The following is an 18,391-nucleotide window of genomic DNA, read 5'->3' as shown; positions in this document are numbered from 1 at the left end:
GGTGCATCTGCCAATGCATCCTCATGAAGAAGTCAAAGAAAAACTTTGAACGCCCCTTATACATCCATTTCTGGACACACCATGAATGAAGGCTCTGCATCTGATTTAGCTCAAAAGAACACAAATGACCATTGGCAGGACTGCTATGTACAATACCCCAGCGAGCATCTGAACTCTCCAAGCAGCTAGTCAGAAGAGTGAGTCCATCCTAGTGCCTACATTCATCTACCCTCTGCCTGTGCACAATTGCAGTGGAGAAGTGGAGGAAGCCAACGCCATCTCCTCCACTCTTAGTGTCTTGCTTTCACCATCCCAGTATGTGACTATAAGCTAAACACTTTAATTCCAGCTAACGTCAGGTACTCTAACTCCAGATAGTTGAGCTTTCTTCCTTGATTCTGTTGTGATCCTGGCAACAGCTAACTATAAAAGCTGGTACTGAAGTCACCTACACGTGTACTACTGGCTTGATACTGTGCTCTTTTGTGTTCAGTTGTTGTCTATGGACTCATCACGCCAGCTTAGGCACAAGTTGAATTAACTAACTATATGCTGGACAGGGAAATCAAAATTTGATGTGAGCTAGATAGGGGTTATCTAAACTATTAGCTTCTCTTGGCCACATTGGATAAAGAATTGGCATAGGGCTGGAGAGTTGACTCAGGGGTTAAAAGCACTGACGGCTCTTCCAGAGGACAGGGTTCAAGTCTCAGCCCCCACATGGCAGCTCGCGCATGTTTATAATCAAGGAGACCTAATGTCCTCTTTTGGCCAGCATGAGCACTGCATGCATGCATGCCTCTGGATACATGCAGTCAAAATACTCATACATATAAAAGAAATAAATGCACCATCTTTTAAGATAAATAAATAAAAAGAATTGTCTTGAACTACACGATAAATATATAAACATCAACACAAATCGATGAGTAAAAACAAACAAACCAAGATCTGTGTGTAATTTTTGTGATAGTTACCACACAGATAAGAAGGAAAAGTTTTCACATAATAATTCTAATTACACAGGGCCATGTTAGAGTCTTTTTAAATTGTGGATCAGGTCCCAAATATCACTAATAAAGAAAACAAAAATTATTATAAAGGAAAATGGGTCACAGGTCATGGAGAAGAAACTGGTACTGACCAGGATGCTTCCTCCCTCCTGGAAGCTTTTATTGTACTGGAGGATGCTAAGTAGGTAAGCAGGCTGCTGGGGATGGCAAGAAGTCATCAACAGTTCCCCCTCTGAGAACCTTGTCAGCTATAACCATGATCAATGTGTAAATCACACCCTGAATACAATACTAGCACATATGTCGGGGGTAACCAGCCACTTTCTGATTGTAGCTAAGGTCCACTCCACAGCACAGCCTGGTGCTGTAAGTCTGGCCAAGACCCCATGGTTGGGGAGCTCAGAGGCCCCAGGAATTTCCGAACCTACTACTATTATTTTTGCTAACTGGACACAGGATCAGACTGCCCTCTAGCTTTCTATCACTTTAAACCCATAGATTAGGGAAGTTCTCACAACTTATTAGAAAAATTCCTTGTGCAGTGACTGGTGGCTAACACAATAACTCACAACAGGTCAAAGGGAAAAGCAGATCTATATCACACCCCTCATCCCTAGTTTCAGGGACCATTACAGAAGAGGAGGTAGGAAGACTGTGGGAACAGAGGTCGGGGAGGACTGGAGTAAGACAGTGTCTTCTGGACCTGGCAGGACGGCCACATTCATAAACTCAGAGCAGCTGTGGGTTCCTGCACACCATCTAGAGAATCAGCATCCTAACGTGGATGGGAAAGGAGTTTGAGAGCCCCCACTCCTAACTGAGGAGCAATTGACAGTTGGTGGTTGGTTATAGAATGAAGAGTCAGTTTTCTTTATGTCATGCTTCTATGGATGGGCCCTCGCCCAGGATTAGATGGACAGCACAAATGATCATGGTGGGTCTATAACAACAACAACAAAGATATGAAGTGAGGAAAAGGGAGGTAGGCATGAATCTGAGAGAAGTTAGGGAGGGGAATAAGGATGGATATAATCAAAGTATATTGTATGATGGGGTGTTTAGTATTTGAGAAACTAGTGCATCAATAGTTATCTTTAAATTGTTTATTATACTTTATTTATTTAGACGGTGGGACACATGTACCACAGTGTGTATGTGTGTGTGTGTTTGCATGTGTGTGTGTGAAGGTTAGGAGTGAGTCTCTTCCTTCCACCATGTGAGTCAGATGAAATACAAGTTTGGGTTTGGTTGCAAGAGCCTTTTGATTTGATAGAAGTAGTTGTAATTCTGAATGAGTTCTCAAGTGCTTATTGAATCATTTGATGCTAATTTTACTCTCTTTGCATGTGTATGGTTTGTATGCACAGGTGGATGCATGTTTACATGTACATAGGCACATGTGTGCAGGTTCAAGTGTGTGTTCACAGGACAGAGAATGAAGCTAGGTGGCTTCTGTGCTGCCTCACTTGGACCCAGAGCTCACCAATTCAGCTAGTCTAGCTAGGTAGCTTTCTTCAGCTTCTATCTACCTTCCCCAAGCAGGCTGCCAGACCCACACAGTGTATGTGCGTGCTAGGGATCCAGGTCAGAAGAGGTCATTGGATCCCCTGGGACTGGGGTGACAACTGGTTGTAAGCCCCCAGGTGGGTGTTGGAAATAAAAAAAAAAAGTCTTCTGAAAAAGCAGCTAGTCCTCTTAACTATTAAGCCATTTCTCCAGCCTCTACGTGTAACATGTTATGGTGCTACTTAGACAGTATGAACTTGGAAGATACGCATTGGAAGCTGCATACCACCCTGAAATGGAAGCTGTACACCAGCCCAAATAGTGAGCATATACATTCATTTTATTTTATATATCATTGTTCATACTCAAGAACAACACAACTGGGTGACAAAAAAATTGCAAAAGAATAAGAAGCAACAACAGCAAAAATTTTCTCATAATATTTCAAGTAAGTTTTGCATTGGGCTACATCCACAGCTATCCCGAGCTGTGGGGTTGAACACTCCAGAATCAGAGCTATCAGAAAAAAGAAGGGAAAGAATGAAGCATGCCTTCTCTGTGTGGGCAAGGGCAGATTAGGAGGAAGTGGCAGCCATTGGTGATGGAGAAGCAGAGCTGCCTCTGGCTGAAGGGCCAGCACTCCTGATCAAGTGAACTTTGGCAATGGTATCATGATGGCCAGTGTGGCAGAATTTGGGTATTTGAGTGGAGTATCGACCTTTGTTCTCTATCACTGGACATTAGGAGATAGGTTTTATGAAAAGTTATTGTGCAAATGCCACCCAGGAGCTCTTCCCCATTTCTGCGGTAAGCTTCTTCCCATTAAATCAACTCCGAGAGAAATGTTGAGTTAAAAATGAGCCATCAGTTAAGATGTGTACACGGACACACAACAATCTCCAAATCAAGAAAACTCCAGAGTATCAGGATTCTCAAGGAATAACAAGAACCTAGAACTGAGAAAGCTATTGATTTGCTAATTAAGAATCTGAGAACCACGAAGCTGCCACACAGTCTTATTTTAGCATATTTATCATTTCCACTTAGTGTTTAATCAACAACCTTATCAATTTATTTTTCTCCACATTTAGAGAAAAATGTAAGAATTCAGTTAGGCCGGCTAGTTGCCCTGGGCAATGGATTATTCTAACCCTTCCTATGCTCTCATACATTCCTCTATTCCCCCTAGTTTTGTATCTTGTGTTTGCTCTATTTTTTTTTCTTTCTTGTGCCCTTTCTAGTTGAGGGTTGCTGAAATGATACGGATGAAGTCTTACTTACTAGAGCATGGACAACTTAATAAAAATGACCTTTAATAAAAATGACTCCCCTTCTGCTATTGAACATTAGTATCGGTAGCTCTTCGGGAAGGGGCAGAATCTCATGAGTTCCACTCCTGTCCATGATGGGATGCTGACTGGCCCCGTATTGTGTAGGTCTTATTCCAGTGATACATGTCTACACGCGGTGCACAGCTTTAGATACTGCTTGAAATGAAAATTACCAATCACAGTCCCTAAACCAGTGTTAAACACACAGGAAGCACTGAAGAGAATTTACTGGATTGATTTGAGAAGTAACTGTATTTAATTCCCCCTAGGACCACCGTTCCTCCATTTCTGTCCACTAGACTCGCTTTTCTCATACAAGCATACACCAACAGTCGTCGATACTCAATTCAGGGTCGTGTTGCTGCTTTGAAACAACGGATGTCACTGGGCACTGGTGGCACATGCCTTTAATGCCAGCACTTGGGAGAAAGAAGCAGGCAGATCTCTGGACTCAAGGTCAGCCTGGTGAGTTCCAGGACAGTCAGGGCTACACAGAAAAACCCTGTCTCAAAAAATAAAATAAATAAATAAAAGAAAAAGAAACATTGGAAGTGTGTTGAAGGTACAATACACTTCCAAATACCAGGTATGCTTAAAAATGAACATTTTTATAATGATAATAAAGGCTAATGACTAGCCATGATAAACGACCTGACAATACATCTGTTCCTTTTCATTTGGAGATGATAGAATACCCACCCTGTGTGCTGTTGCGTAGTGGGATGGAAGAAACCTAGTTCTATTAATCAGGCCTAACTACCGCTGATGGAGTTACAGCCTCTCAACAGGATTGTTGTACATAGCCGCTAACAAGCTGCAGGTGCTTTTATAAAAGTCCTTTTATAAAGAAGCCCTGTCAGAAAGAGACAACGTGGCGCAAGGGAACACCTGCTGCACTAAGAATTTAAAAGTCTGGGCTTCAAACTCCAGCTTGCAGCAACTGTATCTGAAGCCCTAAGCAAGTCGCTACTTGTCTGGCTCCAATTTTCTCATTTTTAAAATCAAAGGCCTCACTATAAACTGGAGTGGTCCCATTTAGCAGCAGAACAGCAGGCCAGCAATCACAACCTGATCCTAATGCCGACAAGATTACCAGTAACAGTCTCACAGAAATCATCCACATTAAAAACAGCTTGCACCACAGAACACTGGAAATTCTCTTACTACTGTGTTGCCCAGTAGCTGTGAAAGCACACAGACAGGAACGTGTTTCATATGAGAAAAAAAAATCATCATTAAAACAAGAATGCCTTAAATCATGACGAAAATACATAAACATTTAATATTGGCAAACGGGTGCTGATAAAGACAATTGTATAAACACTGTCCAACTGGCAAAATGTTGGGTTTCAAAGACTTAAGAACCTATTTCTGGAAACACCATTAACGGAGGTGGGGCTTCACGTTTGGCTCACAAGAGAACAAATGGCCCGTAATGTAGCAATAGTGTAGCAACTCTGAGTCCTGCAAATAGGCTTGTATCGTACAAAAGACCTTTCAGAATATTTTATAAACTTTCTAAGTTAGTATACAGAGTAATGGGTTTATTATGGTATTCTTATACATACACATTCATATACTTTGTTCTTATTCTGCTCCTTCCCACACTGATCTCCACATTCCCTCCTTACTCCCTCTGACTGGTCCCTTTTCCTCGCATCAAATGGTCTGCACCTCTTTCTGTCTTTGTATTACATGCGTTCCACAATCTTTTCTATCAATCCCCTTCCTTTAAGATCTCTTGCTCCTATCTCATGGTCCCCCTTCTTCATGACCCACATACACCTGCATATACATGTGTGTGTGAGTATATATATATAATATATGTGTATATATACACATAAAGTTAAAAGTACAATTTTCTCATGAGAAAAATGCAGTATTTGTTTTTCTAAATCTGGCTTACTTGGTTTAACTCAGTTATCTCCAGTTTCATTCATTTTTTTTCTGAAAGTATTTTTCACTTTTCTCTTTTTTCTGTCACACTTTATTCTGTCTAAAGAAACTATTGCATGAGTTCTTATAGGTCTTAACAATAAAAACCCAGAGCCAGATATCAGGGAAAAGACTGAAAGATCAGTGTGAGAAAGGAACAAGCCACAGCCAACTCTGATCTTGCTATCTTCTTGGCCAAAAAGGGGCCGACCTCATGTGTGCTCTGGCCTTATATTCCTCTCTCTGCCCAGCCATATTCATTCTTGAATTGTCCATTACTGCTATGAAGACAGGCTATTGACTGTTTGTGTGATTTTGTATCCTGACACTTTGCTGAAAGTGTCATATCTGAGATTTTCCTGTTGGAATTGTTAGGGTATTTTTATTATTCTATCATCTGCAAATAGGGATTGTTGTGATAAAACGCCATGATCGAGGCAACTGATAAAAGATAGCACTTAATTTGGCTTGTGGCTTCTAATTTGTCATTGGAGTTTATGATGGCAGAATGAAGGAACAACTGAGAATTCACATTGTGATCCCCAACCTCAAGACAAAGAGAGACTGGGAATGGCAGAGCCTTTTGAAAGCCCAAAACCTGTCCTCAGTTACAGAGCTCCTCCAACAAATCACACCTCCTGATCCTTCCCAAAGAGTTCCACCAACTGGGGACCAAGCGGTCCATAGATGAGCCGACTGGGGCCATTTTCACTCAAACACCAGAAACTTACTTTCTCCCTTCCTAAACATAAGTCCTATTTTCTCTTTCCTGTTACTCTAGCTGAGACTTTGAATACTATTCTAAAGAGCACTGAGAGAAGGCACCCTTGTTTCAGTCTTGTTTTTAGGGAATTTTTTTTTTTTTTACTTTTCCCCATTTAATATAACGTTGGCTGTAGGCTGTCACATATAGGTTACATCATGTTAAGATATGATCCTTCCATTCCTAACTTCTTTAGGACTTCCATCATGAAGGGATACTTCATCAATGGCCTTTTCTGTTATTTGTTTTATTACATTTATTTACTGCCATATTTTAAAGCAACCTTGAACCCTGAATAAAAATGTTTTGGCCTGGTTTTTAAAAATACATTTTAAAATTCAATTTGCATGTATTTTATTGAGAGTTTTGTGTCTGTATCCATCAGGGAAACTGGCCTGTGATTTTCTTTGTTGTTATGGTTGTTGTAGTTGTTGTTGTTATGATGGTGTCCTTATCTAGTTGGTGTGTCAAGATAATACTGGTTTTATTGAATGCGTTTGTTAATGTTCCTTCTTTTATTTCATGGGGCAGTTTGAGAAGCACTGGTGTTACATATTTCTTAAGATTTGGTAAAATCTGTTGTGAATCTGTCCACTCCTAGGCTCAACTCTGCATCTAGGCAATTAATTTGAGGGTTTACATTAGACATATATTTATCTTATCTTTTGTTTCCCCTTTAAGAGTGAAAACACTAAGAGTAATCAGGCCTTTCACCTACTTATGGTAGCCACACTACATCAGCTGGCCGAAGAGCCTGCCAGGCAGAAGTGTGTTCTAAAGACACCACTGTGCTCCTTCTTTGGTTACCATATTATTAAACATAGACTCCAAGAAATTATAATGTCCCTGGGAAATCTCCTGTTGGAAGAAGGGGCTGAGACATCCAGAGAAACAATTTGACTTCCAGAGGGAAAAAAAAAATGTCTCCTGGGGAAAGATTTACAACTTGATAGGTAACTCAGAAGAAGAGACTGTTGAAGGAGAGACTTAAGATCTGAGACAGTGATGGGCAAGACACCACACATTGGCCAGACTGCATAGTTATTAACATCTCTTAGTTTTTATTTAAACCCTACCTTTATATCAAGACCCCAGAAATGAACTTAGTGGTCATTACACCTCTTTGATCTCCTTTTTAATAAATTTGGCTATTTTAATGGACTTGTTGGGAGCAGGTGGCTGAAATTGGCTTGTTGAAGTCCACTTGTCACTCCCAAGTTCAGTAATAATTTGATAAGTGAAATAGCTAAGTGATTAATGAATGGGTACCACATACAGAATAGATACACAGGATAAAGGGTTCACCTCTAGATGAGACAGAGTAGAATGGTGCAATGTTTTATCATGTAATATGGACAGTCAGTTAAAAACCTATGAATAACATACTTCTGAAACAAATTCCACTTAATCGTGGGCTAGAGTTAACCACAGGGCAACTGAAACCATGAAAAGTGATGACTCAGCAGTTAAGAGCACTTGCTGGCTTCTCTTCCAGAGGACCTGGGTTCAATTCCCAGCACCCACATGGTGTCTCACAACCATCTCTAACCCCAGTCCCACGGGTTAGAATCTGAATGCTCTCTTCTGGCATGTGAGGACACTAGAGTGTACTGGTGCATGGATATAAATGCAAGCAAGTAAAATAAGTATTTTAAGGCAAAAATATACTTTGTCCATTGGCAAATACATTGTTACATATGGAAATAAAATGACCACAGATAGCTTATACTTACTTAAACTGTTTGAGGCTCCAGGTTTGAATCTCATCACCATCAAACATAAACTAATATACTAGAATTCGATTAGGAGAAGAGAAGTCTCCACAAGAGGAAAAAAAGTCCTATCCTAATTGTTCCTATAAATTCCCGAACATATATTTACAAAATGATAGCATGTCATATAGATAGCTAAAAAAAAAAAATCAATTCCAAAGGAAGTGGAGAGACAGCTCAGTAGTTAAGAGCGCTGGCTGCTCTTCTAGAGGACTCATACTCAATTACTAGAACCTACATAGTGGCTCACCACCACCTGTAACTCGAGACCCAGGGGATCCAATGCTGTCTTTTGGCTACTGTAGGCACCAGGCACACACACTGTACATAGACATATATGCAGGCAAAACACCCACACACTAAATTACATTTTTCAAAATTACTTCCTGAGTTTTTGGTATAAGTTAAGATTATCAAGAACTCTAAAATATTTGGGAATTAACTGATAGGCAATAAAAGTAAGGCATTTTTACAAATCTATGGGTTTGTTGTGAAATTTTGTCCTGCAATAAATAATGTATACATGTGAAGTCAAAGAACTTAATCATAAAAGATATGCAATTTGGATGAACTCTGTAAGACTAACCCAAGTCAAATTACCCAAGATAAACCATTGAATAAACTGTCCCATGCACCTGAACTGAATAACATTTGCATTTCAGATATACATCAATTATTAATCCAGGCTCCTTGACAGTGAGAACAACTGGCTGACCCTTCCTGTGCCCTGGAAGTGTCCGTCATTAGCTCTTCACTCTTGACTCGGCATGGAAGAGATAAAATGGTCCAAACTGTAAACAAGGAAAAATTAATACTGGTGCGTGACTTCTAAACCGGCCAATGCTTGGCTGGGCGATGGTGGCGCATGCCTTTAATCCCAGCACTCGGGAGGCAGAGGCAGGCGGATCTCTGTGAGTTCGAGACCAGCCTGGTCTACAGAGCTAGTTCCAGGACAGGCTCCAAAGCCACAGAGAAACCCTGTCTCGAAAAACCAAAAAAAAAAAAAAAAGGCCAATGCTTGGTCTGTCAAACCTATAATCTTGGGCAGGCAATAATTAAGTAAATTTCTACCCTGGTAGGTTGTTTTACCTTTAGTGCACATTTTGTGATTATCTAGCAAATTTCGTGTGCAAGAAGCTTCATGCTGCAACAGCAGCAGAAGAGTTATTTAGAATTATCCTCAGGGGACATTCTTGGAGAACCATGATAGAGTTATTTCACTGTTATAACACAGCTAATTATTACAGATATACTGTCTCTGGGAAATGCTCACTCACCTGGTGTCTTAGTTAGGGTTTCTGTTACTGTGAAGAGACACCATGACCACGGCAACTCTTTTAAAGGACAGTATTTGATTGGGGCTAGCTTACAGTTCAGAGGTTTAGTACGTTATTGTCATGGTGTGTGAGGACCCAGATGTGAACCTTTTCCACCTTGACTGGAGGAGGTCAAAGTTTAAGCTTATTTTTGTTCTCTTAAAGTTGTTGACAACAGATGTGGCTACAAACAAGAGATTCTGACTTAGAGTGTGGTTAATTAGCATTTTGGGTATAGAGGTAGATCCGCTCTACCAGGACCAAACATCGGAGAATTCAAGTCTATTCCTTATATCATGTTAATGACTTCTGTTACCTCTCCCACCCCTTTTAGAGTAAGGTATTCAAGCATGTAGAAAATAAATGCAGACAGATTCAGGGATTCAGTAATTTACTGAAAGTTCCTCCTGATGCTGTTCTATGTTTCTGTGTCTTATTTCTCTTAAGTCTCTGTTCCTTTTGTTTAATAATTCTAACCCTCACACTCCTACCCTGGAACATAAGAGTTTCATCAAAGCTGGTGTTCGATGATGGTGTGATGGTGGAGTGCAGGCAGACATGGTGTTGGAGAAGCTGGGAGTTCTACATCTTGACCCTCAGTCAGCAGAAGCAACTGTGTGTCACACTGGGCATAGCCTGAGCATATATGAGACCTCAAAGCTCAAAGCCTTCCCCAACAGAGGCACACTTATTCTGACAAATCCATATCTTCCAATAGTGCCATTCCTTATGGGCCAAGCATTTAAACAAATGAAGTCTATGGGAACCATACCTACTCAAATCATACCTGGATTGCCCAAACCAGAGGCAATGCAGACAAACACAGAGACAGAGACGGACAGACAGACAGACAGACACACACACACACACACAATCCTGTAGACAACATGAGTTGACACCTATCTACAGTGAACCAAGACTCCGGGTTGAGATGGCTCAGTGGTTAAAAATGCTCACTGAAAAAGCCGACAACCTGAGTTTGACCCCCCAGATTGCACAAGAGGACAGAACCAATTCCCAAAAGTTGTCTTCTGATCTCTGCATATGCACATGTGTATGTACATGCACATCATTCACATAGACATGACCAATAAAAATTAATTTTTGTTTTTTTGCTTTTCAAGACAGGGTTTCTTGCAGAAAGTGGACAGCTATCTTATCAGAGACTGATTAATTCCCTGGGTATACTATGGGCCAAGCCAATGTGGGTTCACACGGCACTGACATGTCCCCTGAGCTTAGCCAGGGACATGACCATGCACTGCTCACACAGTAGAGGGGTCATGTCTATCTCTAAATCACCCCTTCGCTGATAACCCTGGCTGTTAGCAGTGGCTGGCCTTGCAAAGTGTTACTGGTCTTCAACCTTGGCAAGTCTGCCGGCTGTTAATTAGACCAGAAGCCAAGCGGCATCTATCATCCACCCTTGTGGGCACTGTTCTTACCACGACTACCAAGAGGGAGCTGCAGTTTTCCTTGGTTACTTTGTGTGTAGTGCTGTCTGCAGGGCGGTCTAAGGTGTCTCCTTCCTGAAATGGGTACAGGCTTTTTAGGAGTCATTTCTGCCCACTGTTGGAAGCATGAGAGAGGCAGTATCTTTCCTATGTTTCTCCAGAGGGGCTTCATGGGAGATAGCTAGAAGCTGCCAAGGGCTTGGTTGTCCTGACAGCCCAATTCCTTCCTCTCACCTACTCACCCAGGCTCTCCCCCATGCAGCTGCAAGCATTCTTACATACTTCCATAGCATTCCCAAACTGACCATTTCATCTCTAATATTCTGTAAGATCTGTTTTTACCACGGCACCATTACAGCCTGTATACACTGAATTGATTCAGATACCATTCAACTATCTGTTGATGTTGAATGCTTCACTTACTCGTTAGGTAAGCTTTAGTCTTTCAGGATTATTCTCTATATTCGTCCCCCGAACTGTACTCTCTCAACATCTTAGCTGTTTGCATTCACTGACTGCTGAATGACCTCGGTTCACCGACATCAGCAGGAACAATCTGTTGGGTTTTAGAATTACAAATAAGTCAGTTACAGTCTCAAAAGCTAGGTCTGTTGTAAGGTTGTTTCAACAAGATAGTGGCCTTTTCTGTAATTAAAAAAAATAAAGCATTTGGATCTGAATTTTAGAGCTCCTTTAGGTTTAAGAAATTTCTTTTTAAGTGTATTTTCTTATATTAAAAAATAAAACAGGACCCCAAATGATACATTTTGTGTGTATTTTGGGTTTTAATTTGCTACTTTCAATATGTGTCTCCCTCAAACATCACTGCCCAAGTACACTGGCTGCTCACATGAGAACTGTGATGCCACCAGGTCTGATATTTGCCCCCAGTGTCAGAGTTCTAGACATCAGAAACACCTCCACCAGCATATCTGTATGTGTGTTCCTGGAATCCCCCCTTCAAGTCAGGCTACTCATACTCCAACTGGGCCAATGTGTCTTGTCCAAAATGCCCATTCAATGCTCTCTATCAGACAGACACCACCTAAGCATAGCATTTTAACCATATAAGCAAATTTAAGAAAATATTACATAACTAAATTACAATCTGCACATTATATTTCTTCAAATGTCTCATCAAGCTTAGATCAAATAATGAAAAGAAATATGATAAATATATTTCAATTTTATTTTCGTTATAAATTAAGGCATAAGAAAAACTGAGACCACACACTATATACACATGAAACTGAGCACGGAAAGATGCAACAATTCATATGGTATAAGCTTTAATATATAAATTAGATGTCACTTTATTGATCGTTAGTCAAGCCAGTCTAAATTCAACATCATTTATCAAAATTCTAAAAAGCTAATCAACAACAAAAAATAAAACCCATTGCAATATAGGCATAGTGTGGGAAAATACATATTTGTGGCTTTACACAATCTATATTAATCCGTTCTATACAATAGTTTTCCAAAATATAAATGGTTCTTTACATGCACTAGAACATACCCGCTGGATGTCCTCATATAATATACAGAAAATACCCTTTAAACGAGACAGGTTCACAGCAAAAGTGGAATGTAGAGAAAGATTTTTGCCTTAACACAGTTTTGGATAAGATTAAAACAAACTTTAAAAGAAAGGTTTCTACTTACAATGGTCATGTTTAAAAGTAAAGTCTACTATGATTTTATATTTTCTAATTGTAACCCAAACAGAGAAAACAAAGCAGGAAAATGAAAGCTAAAGTAGAAAACCCAATCCTTTATGAATTTTAAACAGGAGCTCCGCCTGTGGCTGCATTGAGGCTGCTTTTCAGTCGACAGTTCCCCAAATGAGTCCTGCCACTCTGGCTCGCGCATCACAGTCAGGTGAGTTCTCCAGGAGGCATCACACCATTGTATAACCATAGCTGCCACAATGTAATGCCACCAGCAGTCTGTCCTTGAGTATTTCTTTACTTGGGTATTCAGGTAACTTGAGCATATTGATGCTTTAAAAAAAAAAAAAAGACCATCATTAAACAGAATCTCAGAAATTTCTTGTTTTACCTAGCAGTAAAAACACTGCTCATAATTAACATAAAACCACTCTCTCAAATTTGCATTGAAATTGGAAAGCCCTGAAGTGGTATTTAAAAAGGAAGGGAAAAACTGCTGCAGTGCAGTTCCTCTCAGAATGCAAATGTAGGGCATGAAAATAAACTTCCAGCGTAAAATAAGTAACCGGGTACTATACATGAAAGTGACGATGCAACTGAGCCACCATTTTAACTTCAGTAAAACTCAATTAAGTTTTAGGTGTGTGCCTCCCTCCCAAATGTTCCCTTCTAAGACAGAAGCAAAACTACATAACCACTGATTCATTTGTAGTTCCAGAATTCTGAGGAGAGATTATGGGTGAACTTTTCTTTCATTACAGAATTACAGCATACCACATATGGCAGGCAGCCAGGGTTTCCGTAGTTTTGCCACCGTTGTTGCCAGCCAGCATCAGACCCTCCTCTCATCCCATCTCCTTTCCAGTGGAAGTCACCAAGACCCTAGACCTTCATTCTACCAGGAACCAAAGCCAACACATGTGGCAGAAACCCAAGTAAGTATAGACCTTGCCACTGATCAAAGAAGCCTCTTTTCAAAGCAGATAGAGACCAGTACATAAAGCCACCAGTCAAAATGCAGAGAACAACTGACTGTGGGGTGCATTTAACTACACAATTCCTGCACCTACGATTCAGGGAATATCAAAGAAGAGGGGGTAGAAAGATTGTAAGAGACAGGGGAACCAAGAAATGTGCTTAAAGATTGTGACATAACCCGGGCGGTGGTGGCACACACCTTTAATCCCAGCATATGGGAGGCAGAGGCAGGCGGATCTCTGTGAATTCGAGGCCAGCCTGGTCTACAAGAGCTAGTTCCAGGACAGGAACCAAAAAGCTATGGAGAAACCCTGTCTCGAAAATAAAAAAAAAAAAGATTGTGACATATAGCTATAAGAATAAAGAAGCCTGTCATGAATCTCAACAACATGGCTGCCGAAACAAGACCTGAACAATTTCAAGAACAGTTAGCATCCCAAGTAGATGATGAAAATCTCTACCCCTTGAAGAACTACAAGCAAATAACAACCTCTGAGATGGAGAATTCGTCTTCCTTGGGGATGCACTCCCTGGTTGGATTTCTAGGAAACCCTATGTTGATAAAGGCTGCTGGTTCGTTTCTCAGACACCCAAACCCAAAATAATTATACAGCAACTAAATTAATTACATCACTGCTTGGCTAATAGCTTAGGCTTCTTATTAAGTAATTCTTACATCTTAAATTAACCCATAATTCTTATCTGTATTAGCCACATAGCTTGGCACCTTTTATCAGTGAGGCATTCTCACCTTGCTTCCTCTGCATCTGGTTAGTAACTACAGACTGAGCCTTTCCTCTTCCCAGAATTCTCCTATTCTGGTCATCCCGCCTATACTTCCTGCTGGCTACTTGCCAATCAGTGTTTTATTAAACCAATACAAGTGACAAATCTTTACAGGGTACAAGACCATTGTCCCACAGCACTCCCCCCCCCTTTTTTCTTTTCAAAACAAGAACTCTAATCTCTTTTGTTTACCTTTTTTCCTGACCATTATCCATAACAACTTGTAACTAATACCCTAAACAAAGTCAAACATTCCATAATCCATTTTTTGGGGGAATGTGGGCATAGTTTTCTAGGCTATTTCCTAGTGATTGGGGATGCTGATAATCTTATGGGGACCTAAAGAAAATTTAGAATTATGGTCAAGTCCTGACTGGAATATTCTGTGAGGCTTGATCATCTCAGCAAACAGTCTTGAGGCTGTTCTGGAAGTAGAACTCAAAGGAAACAGAGGTCCTCTGGAATGTTGAATCATCTGGGCCATTCACTCCAATCAGAAATTTTTCAAGGGGTCTTGCTTGATCAAACCTGGTATTTTTTTTTATTTTTTTTATTTTTATTTTTTTTTGGTTTTTCGAGACAGGGTTTCTCTGTAGCTTTGGAGCCTGTCCTGGAACTCCCTTTGTAGACCAGGCTGGTCTCGAACTCACAGAGATCCGCCTGCCTCTGCCTCCAGAGTGCTGGGATTAAAGGCGTGCGCCACCACTGCCCGGCTAAACCTGGTATTTCTTAACCCAGAACAAATCCACAGCCTCTCATTTCCTATGGAAACAAAAGAAAAACCTCTTCTCCAAAGTAACATATCTTTTGACTTAAAGTCAAGGTATTTTCAAAATATATGGTGGATTAATCCAGCAGCATTTATAATCAAATTATTTTAGCAGCTGATGCTCCTTCCTCACCAAACAATTCAAAGACAACACAATAACATTTAGTATCCAGATTCTCTGTGCATTTTCCATCTTTACATAGCTTTATTTTAAACTCTATTTCTTTTATTTTTATTTTTAATTTTTCATTTTTTTGAGACAGGGTTTTTCTGTGTATCTTTGGCTGTTCTGGAACTCACTCTGAAGACCAGGCTGTTCTTGAACTCATAGAGATCCACCTGCCTCTGCCTCCCAAGTGCTGGGATTAAAGTTATGTGCCACCACAACCCTAGAAACATATATAAAATCAATACTGTACAGACCTAGTAGGCTGTAGTTTTCTGTTTATTCATGTACATGTAATTTTGTATCCGACAAAATTAAAGACGCTCCATGAATTTGGGAGGGAAGAGGGAGCATATGGGAGGAATAGGATGTAGAGGAAGGGGAAAATTATGCATTTTATATTCTATTGAAATAAAAATATACCTTTTCAAGGATAATGGTATCATAACAAAGCAATGGAGTGTAACTACTGAAGACTTTAGTTAATTCTTTTTCCTCTATTATAGTAAAATATACATATATTTAATATATGAACCACCAGAAAAGAGATAAAGCAATTACTTTTGATCATTTAAAATTAATAAAAAATATTTTATAATTCATTTAAATGTTAGTTTAACTTACCATGTGCTGGAAGTTGGTAACAGATTTGGAGTATATGGCACAGCAGCAATTGTGAAGTTCTGCAAACCACTTCCACCCATAATATTGGCAAAACCACCATGTGGGACCCTGGAACTAAGAGTTTATAACATCAGCTGTGACCATGAGAGCAAATGTTTCTGACAGACACATGTTAAGGTCAACATTAGGGCAAGAGTATATCGAACTCTAAAACAATGACAGAACAGCATTTTTTAGTCTGAAAACTTACAACTCATTCTTGTCTGTTGCTTCATGGTTAGTTAGTAATCATCCAAGAAGAAAGTTCTCTATGCTTCCATCAGGTAAACTATACTTTTAACTGGCTATATGACATGTTTATGACAACGGGCTGGCTAGTTTTGTGTCAATTTCACAAAACAAGAGTCATTTTGGAAGGAAGAATCTCACTTAGGAAAATGCCCCCACCATACTGGCCTATATGTAGGCAAGCATGTGGTGCAATTTTCTTGTCTGGTAATTAATGTGGGAGGGTGCACCTCACCGTGAGCAGTGCTACCCCTTGGCATTCCAGGTACAGGGTGCTATAAGAAGGCAAGCTAAGCAAGCAGTTCCAGGGCCTTGACATCAGCTCCTGCCTCTAGGTTCCTGCAATGACTTCTTCACTGATAGACATGGAAGTGGAAGCAAAATAAACCCTTTCCTCTCAAGTTGCTTCACAGCAACAGAAACCCTAAGACAGAAAGTTTGCTTTGCGTACCTCCCTATTAAATTAGGACTCTCAAACATGTCCTATTTTACGTTTGTATCAGTGGCATTCATATCCTTGGGATTAAAACTGCCTGGAAACTCACAACTGTTAAATGTTTGCTGAATAAAAAAGGACAAAGGACTGTGGTTGTTTGGATGTGGAATGTCCTCCAGAAACTCATGTGTTGAATACTTGGTCCCCAGCTGGTGTGACTGTTTGGAGTGCAGTGGATCTTTAGGGTAGTGGTTATAAACCTATGGGTCACAGGGGTCACCTAAGACCATCCGAAAACATGCCTATTTACATTACAATTCATAACAGGAGCAAAATTACAGTTATAAAGTAGCAATGATATGGTTGGGGTCACCAATAAATGAAGAAGTGTATTAAGGGGTTACAGCAGTAGGAAGGTTGAGAAGCACTGCTTTAGGAGGTAGAGCCTTGCTAGGAAACCAGGTCCTACTTCCTGTTCCTGTAGCAGTAACTTTTCTGCTTCCTGCCATGCATATCTTCCTCACCATGATGGACTGTCTCCCTCCTGGAACAGTGGGTAAGTCCTTTCTCCTTACATGTTGTAATCTAGGGATTTTCTTCTTTGTGACAAACACTGAGGCACAAAGCATTTTTCTATTGACATTCATCTTTCCAGATATGGAGAAGAGCAAGCATACAATGTCTGTGGTACACGTGTGTGATCACCCTGGGCATGTGTGTGTCGAGGTGAATTCGGGCATCTCCTCTATTCTTTGCCACCTTATGTTCTGAGACAATGTCTCTCACTGAACCTGAAGTTCATCACTTGCTCTACATGGTTGCCACTGCCCACCGGTACTAGGGTTCTGTGTGTGCTACCAACCCAGCTGTCACACGGGTCCTCAGGATCCATACTCAGGTGCTCACACCTGTGCAGCAAGTAGGCTACACAAATCATCTTTCCTGTCCTCAAATATTATTTTTTTAACTACTGTGTAAAAAATTTGGAACCACAAGAAGGCTAAAATTTAATGTGTAATACACCAACTAAAATTTTTAATTCTGGGTATACAGCTATAGAAAGTATAATTACAACTTTTCAAGTTTTATGCATTTCAAAATAAATTATTATTTCAAATACTCTGTATATGTCATGATTAAACAATTTAATCTGGAGGGGAAATGTATTGCTGTAAGCTGGGGATGTAGCCAATGGAAGTGTACTTGCTCAGAAGATACAAGACTGTTAAGCCTTAGCACCACAAAAAAATAATTGGAAAAAAACTGACTCAACTATTTAACATGCTATAATACCCCTAGAATAAATCAGAATATTGATGCACATTTAATGTATAAATACTAAATGTGTACTTTTTCGCTTCTAATTGTTATCATACAAAGTAAATGGGCTTCATTATAATATTTTCATACACATCTCATTCTATTTTGTTCATATTCACCTTCCCCATAGTTCTTTTTCCCTCTGCCCCCCTCCTCCTTGCGGGTCCCCTTCTTTCGCCAATAGTGCTCCCTCCCATTTCCACGTCACATACACACTTCGTTACCAATAGTGCTCCCTCCCATTTCCACGTCACATACACACTT

At 40.2% G+C, this 18,391-nt stretch overlaps 1 protein-coding gene across 3 annotated transcripts in view; it reads right to left on the bottom strand.

Moving 5' to 3' along the window:
- Positions 1–12,373: 12,373 nt before the first annotated feature.
- Hace1 (HECT domain and ankyrin repeat containing E3 ubiquitin protein ligase 1) overlaps positions 12,374–18,391 on the bottom strand; it is a 102,491-nt gene continuing 96,473 nt past the window's right edge. For all 3 annotated transcript variants that reach the window (XM_005368627.2, XM_026789985.1, XM_026789986.1), the window contains 2 exons: positions 16,084–16,197; positions 12,374–13,093 (listed from right to left, as the gene is read on the bottom strand). In XM_005368627.2, the coding sequence (XP_005368684.1) occupies positions 12,991–13,093; positions 16,084–16,197 (217 nt within the window). In that variant the 3' untranslated portion in view covers positions 12,374–12,990. The remainder of the gene's footprint in view (positions 13,094–16,083; positions 16,198–18,391) is intronic.

The sequence above is a fragment of the Microtus ochrogaster genome, unplaced genomic scaffold, assembly GCF_000317375.1.
Source record: "Microtus ochrogaster isolate Prairie Vole_2 unplaced genomic scaffold, MicOch1.0 UNK37, whole genome shotgun sequence".
Classification (NCBI taxonomy): domain Eukaryota; kingdom Metazoa; phylum Chordata; class Mammalia; order Rodentia; family Cricetidae; genus Microtus; species Microtus ochrogaster.
This window is presented reverse-complemented; position numbering and strand designations above follow the sequence as displayed.